The following is a 19368-nucleotide window of genomic DNA, read 5'->3' on the forward strand; positions in this document are numbered from 1 at the left end:
CCACAGGAAATTAAAGATATTCCTGAATAATTTGGTGCAATACAGATCCATGTTCCCTTAAAACCAAAAGGGCCTAGATGTGCCTATTTAAACCTTGGGTAAGTTAAGAGAATGTTCCTGATTATCTACTTTTAGTGCAGCCACGCTGATAACTCTTCAATGAGTTAGGCTTTTCCATCACCCTTGGAAAATCACAGCTATGTAGTCAATGAGAACCCACTCCCCTCCAAAACAAAATTTGTAATTCAGGACACACCAGCAAACAACCTTTTATTACATCTGTTCAGTTATCCAGACTATAACTGTAAGACTCAATAATTCAATGAACATAAAGATCAGTACAAAAGTAATGTTTTAAGAGGAGGTCAACTTCAATCTGGGAAACCATTTCCCCTCCTCTTATACTTCAAATTTTACACAATTGGTTCCTCAAAAAACAAAAAGTTAAAATTCCTTTCACGTTCTCCCCATTGCACTTGTTACCACCAGAATACATGGAGGACACTACAATACAAAATTACAAGGGGGCAGAGTTTACTAGTACAAAAACAGACATGGACTATATGCCTATGCAAGCCTTGAAAAACTAGGGCCACATTAGCACAGGTACACTGGTACTACCTCTAGTCAGTTCACAAAACAGGCACAAAATTAACCTGAACAGCTTCAAAAACCTACTGTTTCCATGTGGGGAGAGGCTTGTTTTTATGTACCAGCTCAACTCAGCACCTGCTCTTTTAAGATGTCTGTTAATGCCTAGTTATAGCAATATTATTTCTTATTACTGAACAGCAGATAAATCCTAATTATAAACATCACCCATTCAGTGACTTAACAGCAGTAAATCTTGCACAAATCAAGAAATAAGCTTCATATGATCTTTCTCATTCTGATCATCATGAAACAGAGTTCCTTCACTCATTTTATATGCTAAAAAAATTACTTCATTTTCTGAGTTTTCAAAGATTCATTTATATGGAAATATTTTTTTTTTCATTTTGCCCTGCTAAAAGTGTCTATTGTTTAAGAAAAGAACATTAGTGTCATTGTAGAAACAAGGCAAAGGCAGACTTGTTTTCCCATTCAAGTATTGACATGAAATGAAGCCAAGGTCTGTGCATTGTGCTTTAACCCGCAGCATTTTTGAGATTTTATTGGGGGAGAAGGAGAGAGAGAGAGAGAGAGAGAGAGAGAGAAGGGTAGGGCTAACATTTTAACTTATATTTACTTCAAAGCAAATTTCCAGAAGTTTCAACAGATTTAAGACAGTGTTATTTTCTTAATATTTAGTGTTACATTTAAGGAGAAAATTCACACAACTGTTTTAGGAATGTGAAACCCATTCCTATGACAAGTCTAATTATAGAGAAGATATTTGTAACATGAACTCCCATTTGTTCAATGGAGTTTTAGGAGGCAAATGACAAATAAGACAGCCAGAATTCTTGGACTGGAGGCTCTCATGAGCAGTAGCCTTTTAGCATATAGTGGCTGATTGTGCACACTGCAGTTGCCTCAATATAACTCCACCTTATCTAGTGCAGCTTAAACTCTAGAAGTAACAAGACAGTTCTGGATGATCATATGACATGCTCTGCCATGTGCAACTGAGGGGGCGGGGCGGTCCTAAGACTCAAGGCAAGAGAGAAACCAGCTCAGTGGTAGAAAAATAAGGCAAAAAACACACGGCTTTGGTGGATTAAATATTTTTCACGTTCATTATAGCCTTCACTTGCTCTATTTAGCTAACAGACAGGAAAGTTAAACTTTCTGGCCTAAGAAGAATGACCAGGATAAATATGAACTGAAGAGGTATTTGGTATCAAGAGAATGCAGTATAAAACTAGCAGGCTGTTTCAAGGTAATGCACCTTTGCTTTGAGACATAGGCAACTAGATCCAGGACCCCCAAGAGCTGTTTGCAATAGTATATTGTGCAAAGTTATGCAGTTTGTTCTTGAGCTTCAATTGCATCTCTCCATTTATTTTGTTGATATTGTATTAATAGTTGAATGAAAATGAATGGATGAGGACATATTAGTACCACAGTCCAAGGTAGTTGCAGCGGAAAATACCAAACTGTTTTTCACAGTGCACATAATTATTCCATAAAATGTTTTCCTGATGCCCCACAAACAGCCACGGTTTTCCAGAACTGAGGCTACTAAGATTCCCTTTGCACCTGTTTAATCCTCCATTTTGTAAGATGACAAACATTTATAACACACTTAGGTGGAGTTCCCCTTTTGGGAGAAGCATTGCTTCTAACGTTAGTTGTAAACACCTTCCTCAAGAGAGATTAGGTGGCACCTTTTCCAAAAGGATTCTCACTCATGAGAAAACATCAAAACTTACAAAACTAGGGAGGGTTAAACTTGCAAGAAAAATAACTCTCTCAGTCCTTAATTCATTACTCAAGTTCAAAGTTCTTTCTCTCTGAGTTTATTCCCACTGTGCTCATCTGCCAGTACAGGATGTCCATCACCATTGCTTAAAGAATTGTCCTTCCCATATTTATGTTCTTGCTTTTGCCTTCTTATCTCTTTATACCGTAAGGTGATATTTCTAGAAATAAAACAAATACATTTTAGAAAAAATATCAGAGGGGGGGAAAAAACACCACAAATTTAGAAAAAAGCTCAGTCCTTTTGTTTCCTCTTTTCATTTCCCTGGATGAGGCAATTATATGACCAAACTCAGAGTTTGGCTATAGCTAAACATTAAGCATTTCCTAGTTCTAAAGTGATAATTCTACAGCAACTACAATAGCCTTGTAAATATTCAGGATTTGGAGATGATCCTTCCCACCCCGCACACAAATCTGCTTTCCCCCCTTCTTTATAAACTCCATCAGTTCCAACTGTCCAGCTACTAAAAAACAAGGAGCAAACTGCCACAATCAATTCAGTTTCTCCATAGTGCAAGCAGCTGCTCCCAATTTCTTCCCCAGATTTAGAGCTAAAGGGTGGAATTCAATGTTGCACAATTACAACCATTCCATCAGCACATGCATTTCTGTCTGCCAAACAGAACAAAAAACAAAATCTCCAGTCTTCCCCCCGTACATTGTTCTGGGGGACTCTCCTGACATATACAAACACCCTGCCTTTTTGGTACAGATGTGTAGGGAGAGACGGGTGGGGAAAAGTCCCATTGCAACAGCAACACTAGTTGCACTGGCTTCCAGTATCTCAACTGTTTAGTTGACTCTGGCCTAATGGCTTTACGCAAAGTGGCAGGAGCAGGAATTAGCCTGCAGCAATGGAGAAAGGGAGAAAATGCATGCAGTGAGCCAGTTCCAGTATATGCCCAGGCAAGCACTGTGGGAAGACGCCTGGTGTATCAGTGTGAGGAATTCAACCCTTGCTTACCGAATAAAGAAGCGCCACACTGTCCAAATAAGCACAAGTGTGACTCCAAGAATCCAGCACTGAGTAATGTAGAAAGGAAGTGATAATGTCAGGGTGTAGGGATCATATTTTACCACAATAAGGAACTCTGTAGCTGTGATAGCAGCAACCAGCCATGCTTGCTGACCCAACTTCTTATAGAACTTTCTGCAATAATAAAACAGCATTAGTGCATAGATATACATTCAAAATGGTATTTCCAAAACAAAAACAGAATACGCACTTCTCTAATAACAAGACCATATTCCACATAATACTATATAATAGCTTTACTCTTCAGCAATTAAAAAAAAGGAAGATACAATTTAATTTAACAACTGCCCTTCTAATTTCTACCACTGAAGGTTGAAAAAATATATAGCAATTTTGTGTGGCTTAACAGTTGACAAGTAAACAATCTAGTATGCAATTTCCCCTTATTTACAAAGCAGAACTTTATTGTTCAGTAACATGACAGAGCAAATGAACTTTGAAGTGACAAGCTCTAACAAAATAAGCTCCAGCAAAATTCTTCAAGAGGCATGCCCAAGTTATCTGTTTCTACAGTGGGAAATAAAAAGTCACATCCAGTATTTGTTGCCTTAAAACACACACTTCCTGGAAAAATCTACACAATGAAACTTTTAAACAATAGCTACTGCTATAGCAAGAAAAGTTAATCCTTACTGCCCTTATTCTATTTACTAGCATTGAAATGTTGCCCATTGGGTGTGTGTGGACATTTCCCTTCCACAAACAATGATTACCATTGCTTCAGACAGGGCACGATTTTTCAAATCTGGCCTGTCCTCTGTATCTCCAAACTAAGTATTTCCTCCATTTGTGGAAGAGTGGAGTGGGATGATTAATTTTCACAGCCCCAACTCTGCAGCTGTGTTTAACACAGAGAAGTGGCAGTTCTCTACAGTGCTGTCTTCCCTCCTCTTAAATCCAGATATTGGTGGCAATACACCAGAAATGTATTTCTCCCTTCTTTCTATACACTGGAACCACCTTCAGCAGGGTGGGAAGCAGCACTGTTCTGTTTTTCCTACCCTAAGTCCCTGTTGATGGTGGCCAGGTCAGCTAGTCAGGGTTGCTGGCAATACTATATATTTTCTCTGTTGGAATGAACACCAATCATTTATATGGAGGAAAGTGAAAACATACACAAAGCAATGCCACTGAGGTTGGGTGGACCCTGTGTCCCTGGTGATCCCAGAATCAAGCATGAGAGACAGAGGTTTTTTGACATCTCAACTGTTCCAGATTGCAAAGTATTTACTTTGTTCTACAGAACTTCGTGGAAGCTGATGGACCGACAATGACACCTGGCTTTTATTGTGTTCAGTTTCATGGTCACACAGGGCATTAGGAAATGGCTTAAACATATATATTAGGTGTTTCAAAATATCTATATAGCCATGAATGCAGTCTGCAAAAAAAGGAATTCAGCAATCTTTTCAAAATCTTGCAACTCTCAATTGCCTCTTAAAATATTGTCTACCAGTACAGGATTTCCAAAGTGATTAAGATTTACTATTGAAGAACAATCACAAATAAAACAGACTGGATTGACAATTTTTAAGGAAAAGCTAGTTTTTCATAGGACAGTGGTGAACAAGTTTTCAACCAGGGAAATGGAGCAAGGAGACTGCAATGTATCAGCATCCAGATAGCACTGGAAGGATAGAACATGCATTTTCAAAGTTTTGAGAATATCCACTGAAAATTGAGAAACAGGGTCTCCCATAGCTATCTCATATCTCAATAAGAAGGACTGCAGGTACAAATGATACAAATGATACAAATCTAGTTGGTATTCCAGACAACACTTGGAGATTTTTCTACCCTAGATTAACAGTGCATTTTCATGTCCATTTCTAGAGAGTGGAAAAAGAAATATGCCATGTGTTCTATCACTAAGCCATGCTTTGCACATATAAGGACCCATGTTCAACCCCTGGTAACTCCAGATGAAAGATCTCAGATATTATCGCTGAGAAAAACCTCTACATGAGATCTTTCTGCTAGGCAAATGAGGCAACACCAAATTAGCTGGTTCAGTAGTCTGTCTTACTATAAGGCCCTTACCTATGTGCAGTCAGATATGACAGAGCTGGAAGGCACTAAAAAGTCCTTCAAGACGTCCCACCTTGCACAAGAATACTGTAAAGCAAGATTGTCATTTACAGATTGGCTCTCTACAGGTCAGCCCCTAGATTCCAAGCTGCAATGTGTTGCAAGCATTGTCGGGGCAACTAGACTGGTCTGAAGATTGCAAAGGAGATAGCTCCAAAAAATCTGACATGAGTAAGCCACAGTAGGCAAGAGGGGGGAAAACCTTCATCAACCAAGAATAGTGTGATCAGGTAGAACCCATATGGGAGAAAACCCACCCATTTACTCTTAGAAAAGGAAATACTATTCAGGACAAGTCCATACCACTCACATCTAGTCTTGGTGTGCAATGCAGCAGAGGGGCAAAGAACTCCCAGGTCTCTGCAGCCTCTAACAAACTGTAATCTGACTATTTCTCAACTACCTGAATAAAGTAAGGTAAAGGGTAAAGGGACCCCTGACCATTAGGTCCAGTCGTGTCCGACTCTGGGGTTGCAGTGCTCATCTTGCGTTACTGGCTGAGGGAGCCAGTGTACAGCTTCCGGGTCATGTGGCCAGCATGACAAAGCCACTTCTGGCGAACCAGAGCAGTGCACGGAAACGCCGTTTACCTTCCCGCTGGAGCGGTATCTATTTATCTACTTGCACTTTGACGTGCTTTCGAACTGTGAGGTTGGCAGGAGCTGGGACCGAGCAATGGGAGCTCACCCCGTCGCGGGGATTCGAACAGCCAACCTTCTGATCAGCAAGCCCTAGGCTCTGCGGTTTAACCCACAGCGCCACCCGCGTCCCCCTGAATAAAGTATCTTACCATAAAAAGAAATGGGTCTCAATTCAAATGTGGTGATGGCCTGTGTTCATATTTAGCACATATTTTTATATTGTGATTTTATCCTGTGAACTACCCTGAGACCTGTGGGTATAGGGCAGTATACAAATTTAATAAATACTAATAATAGGACTTTTTATACTCCCAGTGTTGTTAGGTTTCACCTTAGCATCCTGATTTGTCCTCAGTTCACTTCATGCTTTTAATATCAAGGATCGTAAACCATGTGTGATCTTAGGCCTGAATCAGGTAGGGAAACTTCTATGGTCCCAACTTTTCTCCACAAAACTTGTCAGGAACCCCAATGGATACTTCCAAGAGATAAGACCAACCAAAACTCCACCACTGGTATACCTGCTTCCATCAGCTAGCTATCTAGGATTAACACACCCACCACTGACATCAAATTGCTTTGATTCCATTTCCTCTTGACCTTTTTCTTTGAAAATAACCTTAACAGTGCATTATTTATATAATCCAGAGGGAATGACACCAATACTTTCCTCCCATCTTCCCAATCCAGTTTTCCATGTTTTTCAAAACACAGCACGACAAACTGCAAAGTGAAACTTAATCATGGTAGCCATAGGTAAGTGCATGGAAGAACTGGGGGAAGAGATGAAGAGCAGAATAATAGTGAAAAGGAACACTAAAAGGCTATTTGAGATTGAAGGGGTAGCGATGACCATGTCAACATTGTCTGCCTGAAAAAAGAAAGGTACTGAATAGCAACAATATGAGTGTTTGGGCTTTTAATTTCCTGCTCTACTATTGGGAAAAGATCTAAATTTACAGAGAACCGGGGGGGGGGGGGGAGTGCTGTTGCATCTCATTCCAACAACTTTTTTCGTGTAGAGGGCAAATCAAACTCTCTCTATATGAACTTACCCAAACCCTGCAATCATCGTCTAAGGCCCTTCTTCGTGTGCCTCCTCCGTGAGATGTCTGGAGGGTAACAACACAAGTAGGGGCCTTTTCTGCAATGGTTCCCCTTTCGTGGAATGCTCACTGGGCACCCTCATTATATATCTTTATGTGCCAAGTGAAAATGCTTCTCTTTAACCAGGCCTTGGGCTAATTATCGTGTGCTTTTAAATGTGTTTGTGGCAGGGATGTTATTGGTTTGTTCTTGTTTTTATTCTGTATTTTGCATTCTCATTTTGTATTTTTATGTTGTGAGCTGCTCTGTGATCTTCAGATGAAGCGTGTATACAAATTTAATATATAATCAACAGCAACACCTGGCCAAAGTGTACTCAAGATGAGATCCTTGAAAGTCCCAGTTGTTTACTTGATCCATATTGGAGACTTCAGGTTATTCTGTTCTGTGATGGACTGTAGCTTGTCATTAACTTTCCTTCTTCATTTCTCAAGATTGTTCTGGACTGACTTGAGTACCACTCTAATACAACATGATGAAAATATTTGACTAAATTCAGGATAATAGCCCCCTACACCTGTCTCCATGTATTTGACAAGCTGATTGTGGAGGCAGACCAGCTACTCTTCTCCATCTCCTACAAAGCATGCAATCAATAAGGAATCCACTAAGAAGCAGCAACAGTGGAAGGTTTCCTGCCTTACAGACAATGTGCTGTTGAAAGGCAAGGGAGATTTATTCAACCAAACTTGAAGAATTCAATGACAAAGAATTGTATCTATTGACAAAGAGCTGCCTTTGATTGCTGTATTGAACGTCAGTGCTATTGTTCATATTTCACAGAATTATTTTACTGTCAGGACAATTAAAACAGTCTACGCACTGGTGCTTATATGGTGTGCTGGTGATGGACTCCACTGCCAGACAGCTTTAGAACGCTTTGAATCAAACCTAAGTATTTAAATCAATAATTTGATCTTGGCTATGCCAAAGATTGTTAAAATAATCAAAATGTAAAACCAATCCGAAGTCCTTAAATTTTTCTGATATGTTCAGAGAAGCAAAAATGAGTGACTCAACTAGTTTCATATGATTGTTTTCTTCCGAAAATCAACAGGGATAAAAGAAGAAGCATGGGACCTTTAAGGAAATGTTTGACCGCCATAACCAAGAACGGAAGCCGTTCTGAAAGAGGTACAAGCGGTAAAGATTTTCAAAGAGAAATCAGGGATTCTAGACAAGTATCTTGCCATTTAAAAATTTCCCAGAAAGTTCAAACGTCCAAACTGCCTTGGCATTTTGTCAGCGAAGAAATCCTCAAGCTCTAAGTCAAGCCTCCTCAGTTGTTAAGTGGCACTGCCATCTTACTGCTCACAGTATATGGTTGGCTTTGTGGATACAGTCCATTCTGACTTCCTCATAAAACGTATCAGAAAAGAAGTAAAAGGCTAAGATTTTTCAGAGAATTATATAAGTTGTGTTTGAAAAGATGCCTTTTAGGGAGGAAAAAAAGCAGTTATGGAGACAGTTCTTTTGCTTCCAACATTCTCATCAGCGAAAAATGTAATAGTGAGAGTGGGAAAATTCTTCTTAACTTCATATGGATCTGGAACATCAGCAGAACTGGGATGTGCTATCACTTTAGCAATAAGAAAAGCAAGCAGTAGAATATTGTTCATCTGTAACTCATGATGGCTCTCTTTGCTGCATGTAGTCATCAATTTCTGTATCTTGAATTAGCAAAGAATGGCAACACAGTGAATGAGGCACTGATGACTTATGACGCTCCCCTGTTCCAATGTTATGCCATGTAGTTGAACAGAGGGCAGAAGAACAAGAGACAAGATGTTTTTTTTCAACTCAAACACAAGGACTAGAAGATGGGCCAGGGTGCTGAGGAGAGGAGCTCACTAATGAGAAACGGAGGCCTCTTCTTACCTTAAAGCAGGAAGTACATCCCAACTCAGTAGGTCCAACACGAGGGGGCAGGGAATGGCCTGTCACTGCTGAATGTGCTGAAATCCGACTAAGTAATCAGGACGGGCCCTTCTTCCCAGTTCAAAGACTTGCAAGTGAAACTGATCTTCATAAAGTATTGGAACCCTAGATTCTGAACACAGACACTTTTTGTGTTGGTCAGTGAAGAAACAGTAAGCTTAAGTGGTGGGATCAGCCAGTTTGTTCCAGCACCACTAAGCCAAAACCAAACTCAACCTAAGGGATCTGGGTCCTACTGTTTGCTAAACAATGAAGCAGAAGGAACAAACTCTAATCAGGCAGGTGTTTGGTGCATGCACTGCCATGCGAGGGCAGACATTTATAAAATTCTAATGATGTATAGGACGTTAAAGAGATCTGTTGGAAAATCTCAAGGAACAAGAAGGGTCTTATGGCTAGACCCTCCAAACACAGCTGTTTCCTCAATCATTCAGTCCCTTAGAAAAGGCCATTCAAAGTGCTGTCCTATGCAAAAGCTAACTGTGCCCAAGCTAATATGAATCATGAGCATATTTTCAGGTTGTTGTGCGGTAACGTTTGAGGACAGCACACAGCAAAGTGACATTTGCAATCCAAAGCATATAACTGGCAAACAATGATATATTTCGTGTCTGAAAATAAAAAAAAACTGCAACTCTTCTCAAGGCTACAGATGTTGTAGCAGCAGCAGACAGATCCATCCTTTGCCCTAATATTTTTGCCACTAAAATGCAGCAATTCTCACAAATTCTAAAATTAAGCAAATAAGCATGAATAAGAGCAACCACTTACGGATCATCCATGAAGTCATAGATCTCTCTCATGGCTACACCTCCCACATTCACATAAAAGACAAGCCGCAGCAGGACCAGATAGTGTTCTGGAGGCATCCACAAGACGAATTTCAAGTAAAAAGTGTTCAACTCTGCTAATAAAAACTGACAGACATGTGCCATTCAATCACTTAATTTCAGGTGGTTTCCAATTACTCATATCTATAGCATGCTGTAAATCTTTGAGTATAGGAATTTGAATATACTTGCAGTACCTTACAAGAGTGGTATTCCTCACCCAGAAGTAATAAGGAGGTACTTTCTCTTACTTCAGAATCAGAGAACCACACATGTGGCCATCTTTCTGTCTTTAGCTATACAACAGTGGAACAATGGGGAAGCATATTCTTGGCTTCCCTGGGCAGGTATTAACAGGGAACTTAATAAAATTTTACCCCACTTCTGCCACACCCAAAAACCTAGTTTCACTCAATGTTAAGCCAAACACTGAACAGGTTCCCCAAGAGAACATCACAACCATTTTGCTCCTCTAGTCCTGGTGCTTCTGTGGGCTGTCATAGCTTGGTTTAATGTTATGCCTAATTCCAAGCTTGTGGTTTATCCCACTCCAGACAAACAATGACTTGTAGCCAGGCTCTATTCTATGGCTTATACCTTGAGGTTTGTCTGCAGCAAGATAAACCATAAGCCCAGGTTCAGATGCAATATTAAACCAAATCATGGCTTAGCTCACAGCATCAAGACCAGAGGAGGTTGCAGTCTTTTCTCCAGAAACCCACACATTTGCTCATTAACGTTAAGCCATGGTTTAGGCTTAGTGTTACACACTAACTGGGCCAAAATGGCTTATAATAAATGAAATAGCAACCCCTGCTATAAATTAGGAGACTCTGCACAGTTTATAGATACTTGTAGATGCTATTGGTGCAGATGGTTTCTTCTCTCCTTACTTCTTACAATTGCCCTGCTCCTGGGATAAATATAGGCATGCTGCTAAATAAACTCTACCCTTTACAATGAGTCTTTTTTCTGACATGGGGAGAATTTGAGAACTCCATCTTTGTAATATTAAAAAGCAAGAAGAATTCTAAACACTTATGTCAGTTTGGTGCAGCTACAAGAAAGTAGTGGTCCTTACTATAAAAATAATACCACAGACTGCTAGCCATCTGCGAAGACTGGATGCTGGCTTCCACTCAAATTTAACCCAGCTGTATGGCGTGAATTGGAAGGCAATTCTCTTCATTTTTCCTCTGAGGGAGAAAATCATAAGTATCTCATGAAAAGTGTTGCATTAACCATGTCACAAGTTACTAAATTATGATTTTTATTTCACTATCTATTCAAATGCCCAAAACTCTGTTCCATAGTCAGGACTACAGCTCAAGGATGATGGGAATAAATTTGGTGGATTTGTTAATGTAAGGTCCTTGGATGGTTGCTCATGAGTAACCAGGCAAAACTCCAGCCGTTCCTTAATAGTTTTATTGTGCATACTATGTACACTGCAAAGCTTAAAAGTTCATGTCTGTATCAACCGTCTGCAGAATCCGGAAGTGGCCCCTTCCAGTTCTGACCCCAACGTAAGAGCTTTGGTATACGAAATCCCCGCCTCCCCTCTTTTCGTTTCACCCCTCTACGCATTTGGGGTGACGGAAATGGCGTGTCTCTCTCCTCTCCCTCTGCGTGAGGGGAGTGCAGGGTCTCTCCAACATCCCCAGAGCCTCGGCTCTCAGTTCCCTGGGCTGCCTCCCCCTCCCTACTGGAGACATCGCTGTCTCCCCTGCTGGAAGAGGAAGTGCAGTAGCATAGTCAGGTGGGACTGAGGCTCTCTGTAGCATCCAGAGAGCCCTTCCACCACCCTGAGCTGAGCCTGGGAAAATCCCGACAGTTAACTTTGTTTAGATATTAGTCCTTGAGCTAAGCCAGAAAGGTTTGAATAAATTGCTTATTAAGTTATACAAAATCAACTTACTTTGCTTCAAATATAAGTGAATTTTTGTTCATATTTCAAGATTACTGTCTTACTTCCTGTATTGCTATAATCATACTAATCAATAATTAGTATGGATTTGTTTGGAAGTGAACATGATTTGAGCTTAGGTATCCCTCTAGTTAAAACTGGAATCATTATTTTAATGGTTAATTGTCAATACACATTTATTTAGACCATTTGAGAAAAAGTGGTACATATCCTAAATTAAAAGATTTCCCATATGGCTCCTAGACAATTTTTCTTTACAGAATGCAATTTGGCCATAGTTCTTTTCTACAATGTGGTCTTTATTTGTCCAGCCTAACTATGGTTTGCTTGAACAACAACAACTTTTATTTATATCCCACCCTCCCCGGCTGAAGTCAGGCTCAAGGCGGCTAACATCAAATATATAACTTTAGTATAAAATCAAACAATAATTGACTTACCTCCTAAAAACAGGTCAAAATCAAATTAAAGTCTAATTAGATGGCTTTCTGCAGGGTTAGGTTTGGGAACAGTAAGTGCTCATTGGCCCAACTGTTTATGCTGATCTTATATGGGCCTGTGAGAATGCTGGGAGGCCTCTTTCACATTAATTCTTATACAAAAAGAAAAGGGGAGGCAGGCTAAGCCCTGACCAAAGGCCTGGCAGAACAACTCCATCTTGCAGGCCCTGCGGAAATATGTCAAATCCCGCAGGGCCCTGATCTCTTGTGGCAGCATTCCACCAGGCCAGGGCCAAGGCCGAAAAGGCCCTGGCCCTGGTCAAGGTCAGACTAATCTCTCTGAGGCCCAGGAATGTATGACTCCATTGGCTTGGAGTCCTGCAGATTAACCAAAGGCTTTTTCTTTGACTACAAACCACAATGCAAAGGCACTGTTTGCTGTTGGCTTATGAACCATGGTTTGCTTTAACTATGATTTGACATTATGTTTGAACCAAACAGCCTTGCTCAGGCATGAGTCAAGAAGTTTGGAAAACAAACCAAGCTTTAGAGACACAATCCATTACTTGTTTGCTCGGCTATGAGATGGACGACTCATGGTTTGTTGAACTACAAATGATTAAGACTAAGCCATGACTTAGTGTTTTGTGTGAATGAAGCCAATCAAGCAAGAAGCTATTCTCCTGTCTTGAAAGACTGATGCTATAAGAAAAAAGAAGACCTAGGACCAAAGGAGCTTGGTACCTGGGAACATTACTGCTTAAAACACACTTCTTTAAAGACTAATGCAATGAAAAAGCATATCAGAAATATGAATGATGCATAAGAAACGTTTGGTTTAGCATCAGCAGACCTCACCTTAAGCCTTCATATATCATAAAAAACCCACTGGTAATTAGCAACTTTGCATTTTGAAAAGTATTTACAGAAGCTAGAGAGCAACAATTTCATTCAAGGGAAATATAGTTCATATCATGGTTACTTTTTATAGTTTTAGTAGTGAAAATGGCAAAAAGCACCCTACTGCATCTTCCTCATCTCCTGTAGAAGCCAGCTGGCCTAATCTATCGACTTCCAGAAAGTCAAATATTTGTGTCACATAAATTCATATTTCTAATATTAATTTTTTAATTCTTTCTTTTGAAAAGGTTGTAATCACTAGCCATTTAGCTATTGTTACGTGTTCACATTTGTTGTATATTGGATATTGACTGTTAGTCACCCTAAGACTCTTTTTGAGCAACACCTCTGTGAAATGCAATAAATAATAATTTACTCTAGATTAGTCCTAGACTGTATCAGAATAAAATAACTATAACAACCCAAATGAAAATAAATAGGTTACATTAACATACATAGAATTAAAAGTTATTTCATTTAGGTATGAAATTTTATCATTTAACGTACTTGTATGTCGGAATGTTCCAAAGTCCTTGCCATTTATACGTTTTCAAAGAAAGCCACCCCAAAGTCTTCATTCCACAATAAATGCCAAGTCCATTGCATACTACTACATCCATAATCCACTTAAAAAGAAAAGAAGAACTAACTTAAACCATCACTACAAATTCTATGGCATAGCATTAGCAGTAGTGTAGATTCACAAGCATATACTTTACATCTGCTTTCTATTAAATTAGGTTTTCAACAAAATTTTCCACAATTCTGATATGTACTTAACGCATGCTACAAATTATTTCAAATGATTGTTGTATAACCTAAATGTTGTATAACATTTCTCAAGCTGTGGTTAGTAAACAATAGAAGCAAAAGCTTTTGCTCTCTTGTGGCTAAGTCTTAACTATGGGTTTAGTAAAGCAAGCCAGTTTCTAACCCAGGGGGTCAGCAAACTTTTTCAGTTCCACTGTCCCTCAGACCTTGTGGGGGGGGCGGACTATATTTTTTGGGGGAGGAAATGAACGAATTTCTTTGCCCCACAAATAACCCAGAGATGCATTTTAAACAAAAGGACAAATTCAACTCATGTAAAAACATGCTGATTCCTTGACTGTCCGCGGGCCGGATTTAGAAGGCGATTGGGCCGGATCTGGTCCCCAGGCCTTAGTTTGTCTACCCATGTTCTAACCTATGCTTACCAAGCTGGTTACTTCTGCTATACTATAGTTAAGATCAACCAAGTAATTTTAATTTGCAGCTACCCAAAAACTGAAACAAAAGCTTCCAATTCCCTCCTCACAGCTGCAGTGGAGGTTGCAAGTATGAAGCTGTCCTAGGTTAATTCTTCTTGCAATAAACCATACCTCATTGCTATGTCCAAACACAGGAAATATCTTTATTGGGAAGCGCCCATAAACTACCATAAGTCTATTTCATGCATGCCATATAGCAGACATTTAATAAGCATACACAAAAAGGTAACTGATACAGATAATATTACAGTTTAGAACTACCTGGATGTCAGATAGCAAGGATTTAAAAAGAAAGAAAAAGAAACACCCCCATCCACCTAATGCTATTCACATTAGTAACTAAAGCACCTAAAGTAGATTCTTGGCATAGTAATTTGAGCCATTAGCAGTACTCACATGGTCCCACCAACATTCACTGAAGTTTGGGAGCTGATGTTCCAGACTGTACTCCAGAAATTCAAACATTACACTGATAATCATGCACATCCACCAATCACGAATCATTAATGTCTGAAAGGGTTTAGAAAAGGAAAAGGAAAGTTAATCCTACAGATTATTCCAAATCTTGAGTTACTAAATAAAGAACAAGCATTATATAGTGTGCTCTACAAAGGGTTCAGAATAGTCTGAGTTAAATATAGCGGGGAAAGCTTGCAGCCATAGTGGATAACAGTATAGTAGGCTGCACACCAGATTTCTGTGCTCCTTTGAAGATCAGCAGTTCCAGACAAGCGGATCAGAAGACCTTATAACCATGAGCAGCACAGACTGGTAAACATATTTTCAAGCAGAAGACAGAACTACTCCTTAAGTTTTCAGATATCTTTCAAAAACCTGGGATGACTCTCAAGGATGTTTCCATTTTGATCTGAAAGTACTATTCATGTTTATCCTGCAGGGACAAACTCTGCATCAACTATCCAATATTCTAGTTTTAATCAAAAAGAGCAGAAAAGATTACCAAACTAGCCACTTGCATGTACCTGTAAGTCACAGAGCAGATGGAGCAGAAGGTTTAACAAGCTACTCAACTGAAAGAAGTTGCCTTTCACCAGAGGGGCCAATGGGTGGCTGGGCTGCTTTAATTTTGAGATTAAATACTGAGCAGCACAATCAACATTTTACCTGGAAGAGAAATGCTAAATATCCATGACAACTATATAAAAATACAGATGTTGTTGCACTGTCCTAATGGAGCACTATTATGATGATGCAGCAACATGAGAACATCATGCAAAATTCCATGTTAAGCAAATGTTCCCCCACAGTTGCAATTAAGTCATTAAACTGTAAGTTTTGAAGTCAACTGTTGACAGTAGATGATATCCAAGAAAATCATATTCTGAGTAATCTCAATGAAATCAGTGGTTGCTTATGTCCTTTGATTTCAATAGGTCTACTCCATACAAATATTGGCTATCACCCAGATAAAATACGTTGCTGTTAATATGCAGAGGTTTAGAGGTAGAAGGTGTACTCCAGTTCTGTACTTTCAAATGCATTTGCTTGTGGTAATTGCACCTGGCTCAAAAAACAACAACCCTCTTTTTGTCAACACAAAACTAAGTTTCATTTATTGTAATTCATAAAACAATGCATTTTACATAATTCATATTCATAATGTACGTATACATTTTTAATACAAATATTTAAGACGGAGGTAAAGTTTGGGGGGGGGCATCCGCACGTGTCTGGGAATTATATATGCTAATTTCATGCATACAATACCTACAAAGGCATATATCTATATATATCTATATTTCAAATGTTACTCCTGCATTAGAGGGTAGTTAAGCTTGCATTATGTTGTCTAACAGGCAGCAACAGAAATTCTCTTTATAGATCCAAGGCAAAAAGACAGTCATTTGTAGCCAGAAATTTTACATTTGGAAATTTGTATTTCCATTTGGAAATGTGTTAGCTATGGAGAATCAGTTTGAAATGAGTACCTGAAATAATTTTTGGCCTTAACAGCTGCAAAACAATATTGAAAACATGACTGGCATATTCCCTAGGCAACATTTACAGAGTGAAAGTGCTCTGACTACATATGACAAGGGGATCCTTCTACAGCACCAAAAAATTAAGCTGATTCTTATTTGCACAACTGAGTGAGAGATAAAGACAGTGTGAGTACCGTATATACTTGCGCATAAGCCGACTTTTTCAGCCCATTTTTTGGGCTGAAAAAGTCGCCCTCGGCTTATGCGCAAGTGAGGCGGGCGGTGGGGAAGGAAAAGCAGAGAGAAAGAGCTTCTCTCCGCTTCCCTCTCCCTCCCCCCACCCCACCGGGAAATGTGCAGGACGGGGGCATCTTCTCCGATCCCGTCCTGTGCGTTTGCAGCTGTCTGCGAGGTGGTTGGGTAGGAAAAGCAGAGAGAAAGAGTTTCTCTCCGCTTCCCCACCCCCCCACCCCACCAGGAAATGCGCAGGATGGAGATCTGAGACGCTCTTCTCCGATCCCGCAGGATCCCATCCCGTGCGTTTGCAGCTGTCTGCGAGGTCCTAGCGCCTCCAGACACAAGCTGGAAGGGTAAAGACGCCTCTGCCTCCACTCACCAGCAGAAAGGCACAGAATGGAGGATCGGAGAAGCACTGCACAATGCTTCCCCCTCTGTCAGTTGGGGGGGGGGGGGAGAGAAGTGGAGAGAAGCTCTTTCCTGCAAAAGGCACAGGACAGGATCAGAGAAGCTGGGGGCACTGGCTTGCCAAGGGTTAAAAAGGATTGAGTGGGATTCCTAGAGAGGTCAGGAAATACCAAGCCCACCTACAAAAGGAGGAGGGGGCCTTTGTCTCTCTCTTCTGCATGTGCTGCATCCCAGGCGCCTCCTGAATCCAGTGAGTCTCTGCTCATCTTGCAAAGGGTCCATTGGGGAGAAGAGGGGGGTCCCTGGGATGAAGGGGAGGGTGCAGGGAGGACCCCCAAGTCAAGGAACAGAGGCTCTTGCCCCCCTCCTCTCTGCAAAGCCCAGGAGGAGGCAAGGTCACAGGAGCTCTGCAACTCTTATCTTCCTTTGGATCCATTCACAGCTTGGCTGTTTGGGAAGGGAGGGTTCTTTGGGGAGGGAAGAAAAGGGCCTGAAAATAAACCCCCTCACACTCAGGAATCAGTCCCATTTATTGATAGAGGTTGTAGGGGGATGGAAATATTGGACATAAAATACACCAAAGAAATAAAAAGGAAAGCCTAACTGTTGGAAGAGGGGAGGGGGCAAATAAAAGAAAACGCTTATTCCTGTGGTGCAGAGTCAAGCCTATGGAACTCCTTGCCCCTGTTTTTCTTTGAAATAAATATTCAAAAACATTTAATCTACTGATGTCTCAATTAATGTAATTTTATTTATTTTTATTTTTGAAATTTACCAGTAGTTGCTGCATTTCCCACCCTCGGCTTATGCGCAAGTCAATAAGTTTTCCCAGTTTTTTGTGGTCAAATTAGGTGCCTCGGCTTATATTTGCGTCGGCTTATACTCGCGTATATACGGTATATATCACATCTGTATGAATTAGATTCATTAAAGCCTACAAACTATTTTTATAAGTTGCACATAAAAATAATTTGCATAAGAATTAACAGTATCTAAAGGTTTGGTTTTTTAAAAAAACTATTCTAGATTTTATGTATCAAAATGCAAGGACACAACATGTAAAAAGATTCCTAGCCTTGAAGGAAATTAATGACCCAGTAGAGTAAGAAATAGTTTAAGTTGAACAAACACAATTTAAACTTTTTCACAGATGAGTGCCTGACATAATTGATTTTGCACACTGGTAACATTGAAGGAGAAGCAGTCAAGCTGCAAACGCTAACAATAGCTGAACACAAAAAGGACCGATTCTTACCTTTATATACCAGCCAAGGAAATGAGCAGGAACAAATCCATCTAGTTTGTCCTTTAATTCAAGCAGAAAAACTGGGTTACACAGATTAGACCCATTTATAAGATGACTAGTTCACTGATTACTAGGTTGCAGTTAGTATTTCCCATAAAGTTTATCAGATATTTTAGATGCACACATAGTGTCAATTTTAACAAGGCAATACTTTTATTGCTTACATTTAATATGCAAATATTCATCCAGGAAGGCAACAACGCTAACCCAAAATAAATTTTAATCCATTGTTTTAATTGCATTTTTGGGAAATCTAATTCTTTTCCTCCCAATTTTTTGTAACATTTCAATTTTGGCAGAATAGTGCTGTAAGGTGATGATGCCTCACGAGTAACGGAGCAGAAGCCCAAACAGTCTTTCGCAGTTTTATTGTGCAAACTATTTACAGTGCAGAGCTACAAAATGCTTGTATGTCTCAGTCGCTGGCAGAATCCAGGAGTGGCCCCTTCCAGCTTCTCCCCCAGCATAAGAACTTCAGCACCCCAAGTCTCCTCCTACCCTCCTTGCATTTCACCCCTCTGCGCAACTGGGGCGACGGAAATGGCATGCCTCCCTCCTGACCAGTCGGGCAAGGTGAGCGCAGGGTCTCAGCAACATCCCCAAGCCCTCTCCCCGCCAGGCTCCCTGTTTGTGTCTCCTGGCTAGAAGAGGCGCTGGGGCTCTCAGTGGCATCCTGAAGCCCTCTCCCCGCCAGACTGGTTCCTTCCTTCTCCACCCCACTGGAGGTGTGGCGGCTTTCCCCGCTGGAAGAGGTGCTGCTGCTCAATTGGCGTGGGGCTCTCTGTATGCCAAGAACCCTCCGTTCCCCTCAGCGAGCCAGGTGGCAGTTCCCTGACAAGTGCCTTGTATCTTAGATCATAGGTTCTCAAATTTTCTGCCCCCACCTACTTGTGATGGCTGAAAATTGAAGC

The 19368-nt window shown here is 40.4% G+C and overlaps 1 protein-coding gene across 1 annotated transcript in view; it reads right to left on the reverse strand.

Annotated features, from left to right (window-relative positions):
• Nucleotides 1-253: 253 nt before the first annotated feature.
• The window catches only part of PTDSS2 (phosphatidylserine synthase 2), a 47788-nt gene continuing 28673 nt past the window's right edge, over nucleotides 254-19368 (reverse strand). Inside the window, exons 6-12 of the mRNA XM_033156375.1 lie at nucleotides 18407-18457; nucleotides 14960-15073; nucleotides 13821-13939; nucleotides 11128-11242; nucleotides 9988-10133; nucleotides 3371-3556; nucleotides 254-2564 (exon numbers count right to left, since the gene is read on the reverse strand). Coding sequence (XP_033012266.1) covers nucleotides 2420-2564; nucleotides 3371-3556; nucleotides 9988-10133; nucleotides 11128-11242; nucleotides 13821-13939; nucleotides 14960-15073; nucleotides 18407-18457 — 876 coding nt within the window. The 3' untranslated portion in view covers nucleotides 254-2419. The remainder of the gene's footprint in view (nucleotides 2565-3370; nucleotides 3557-9987; nucleotides 10134-11127; nucleotides 11243-13820; nucleotides 13940-14959; nucleotides 15074-18406; nucleotides 18458-19368) is intronic.

Source organism: Lacerta agilis, chromosome 1 (assembly GCF_009819535.1).
Source record: "Lacerta agilis isolate rLacAgi1 chromosome 1, rLacAgi1.pri, whole genome shotgun sequence".
Taxonomy (NCBI): domain Eukaryota; kingdom Metazoa; phylum Chordata; class Lepidosauria; order Squamata; family Lacertidae; genus Lacerta; species Lacerta agilis.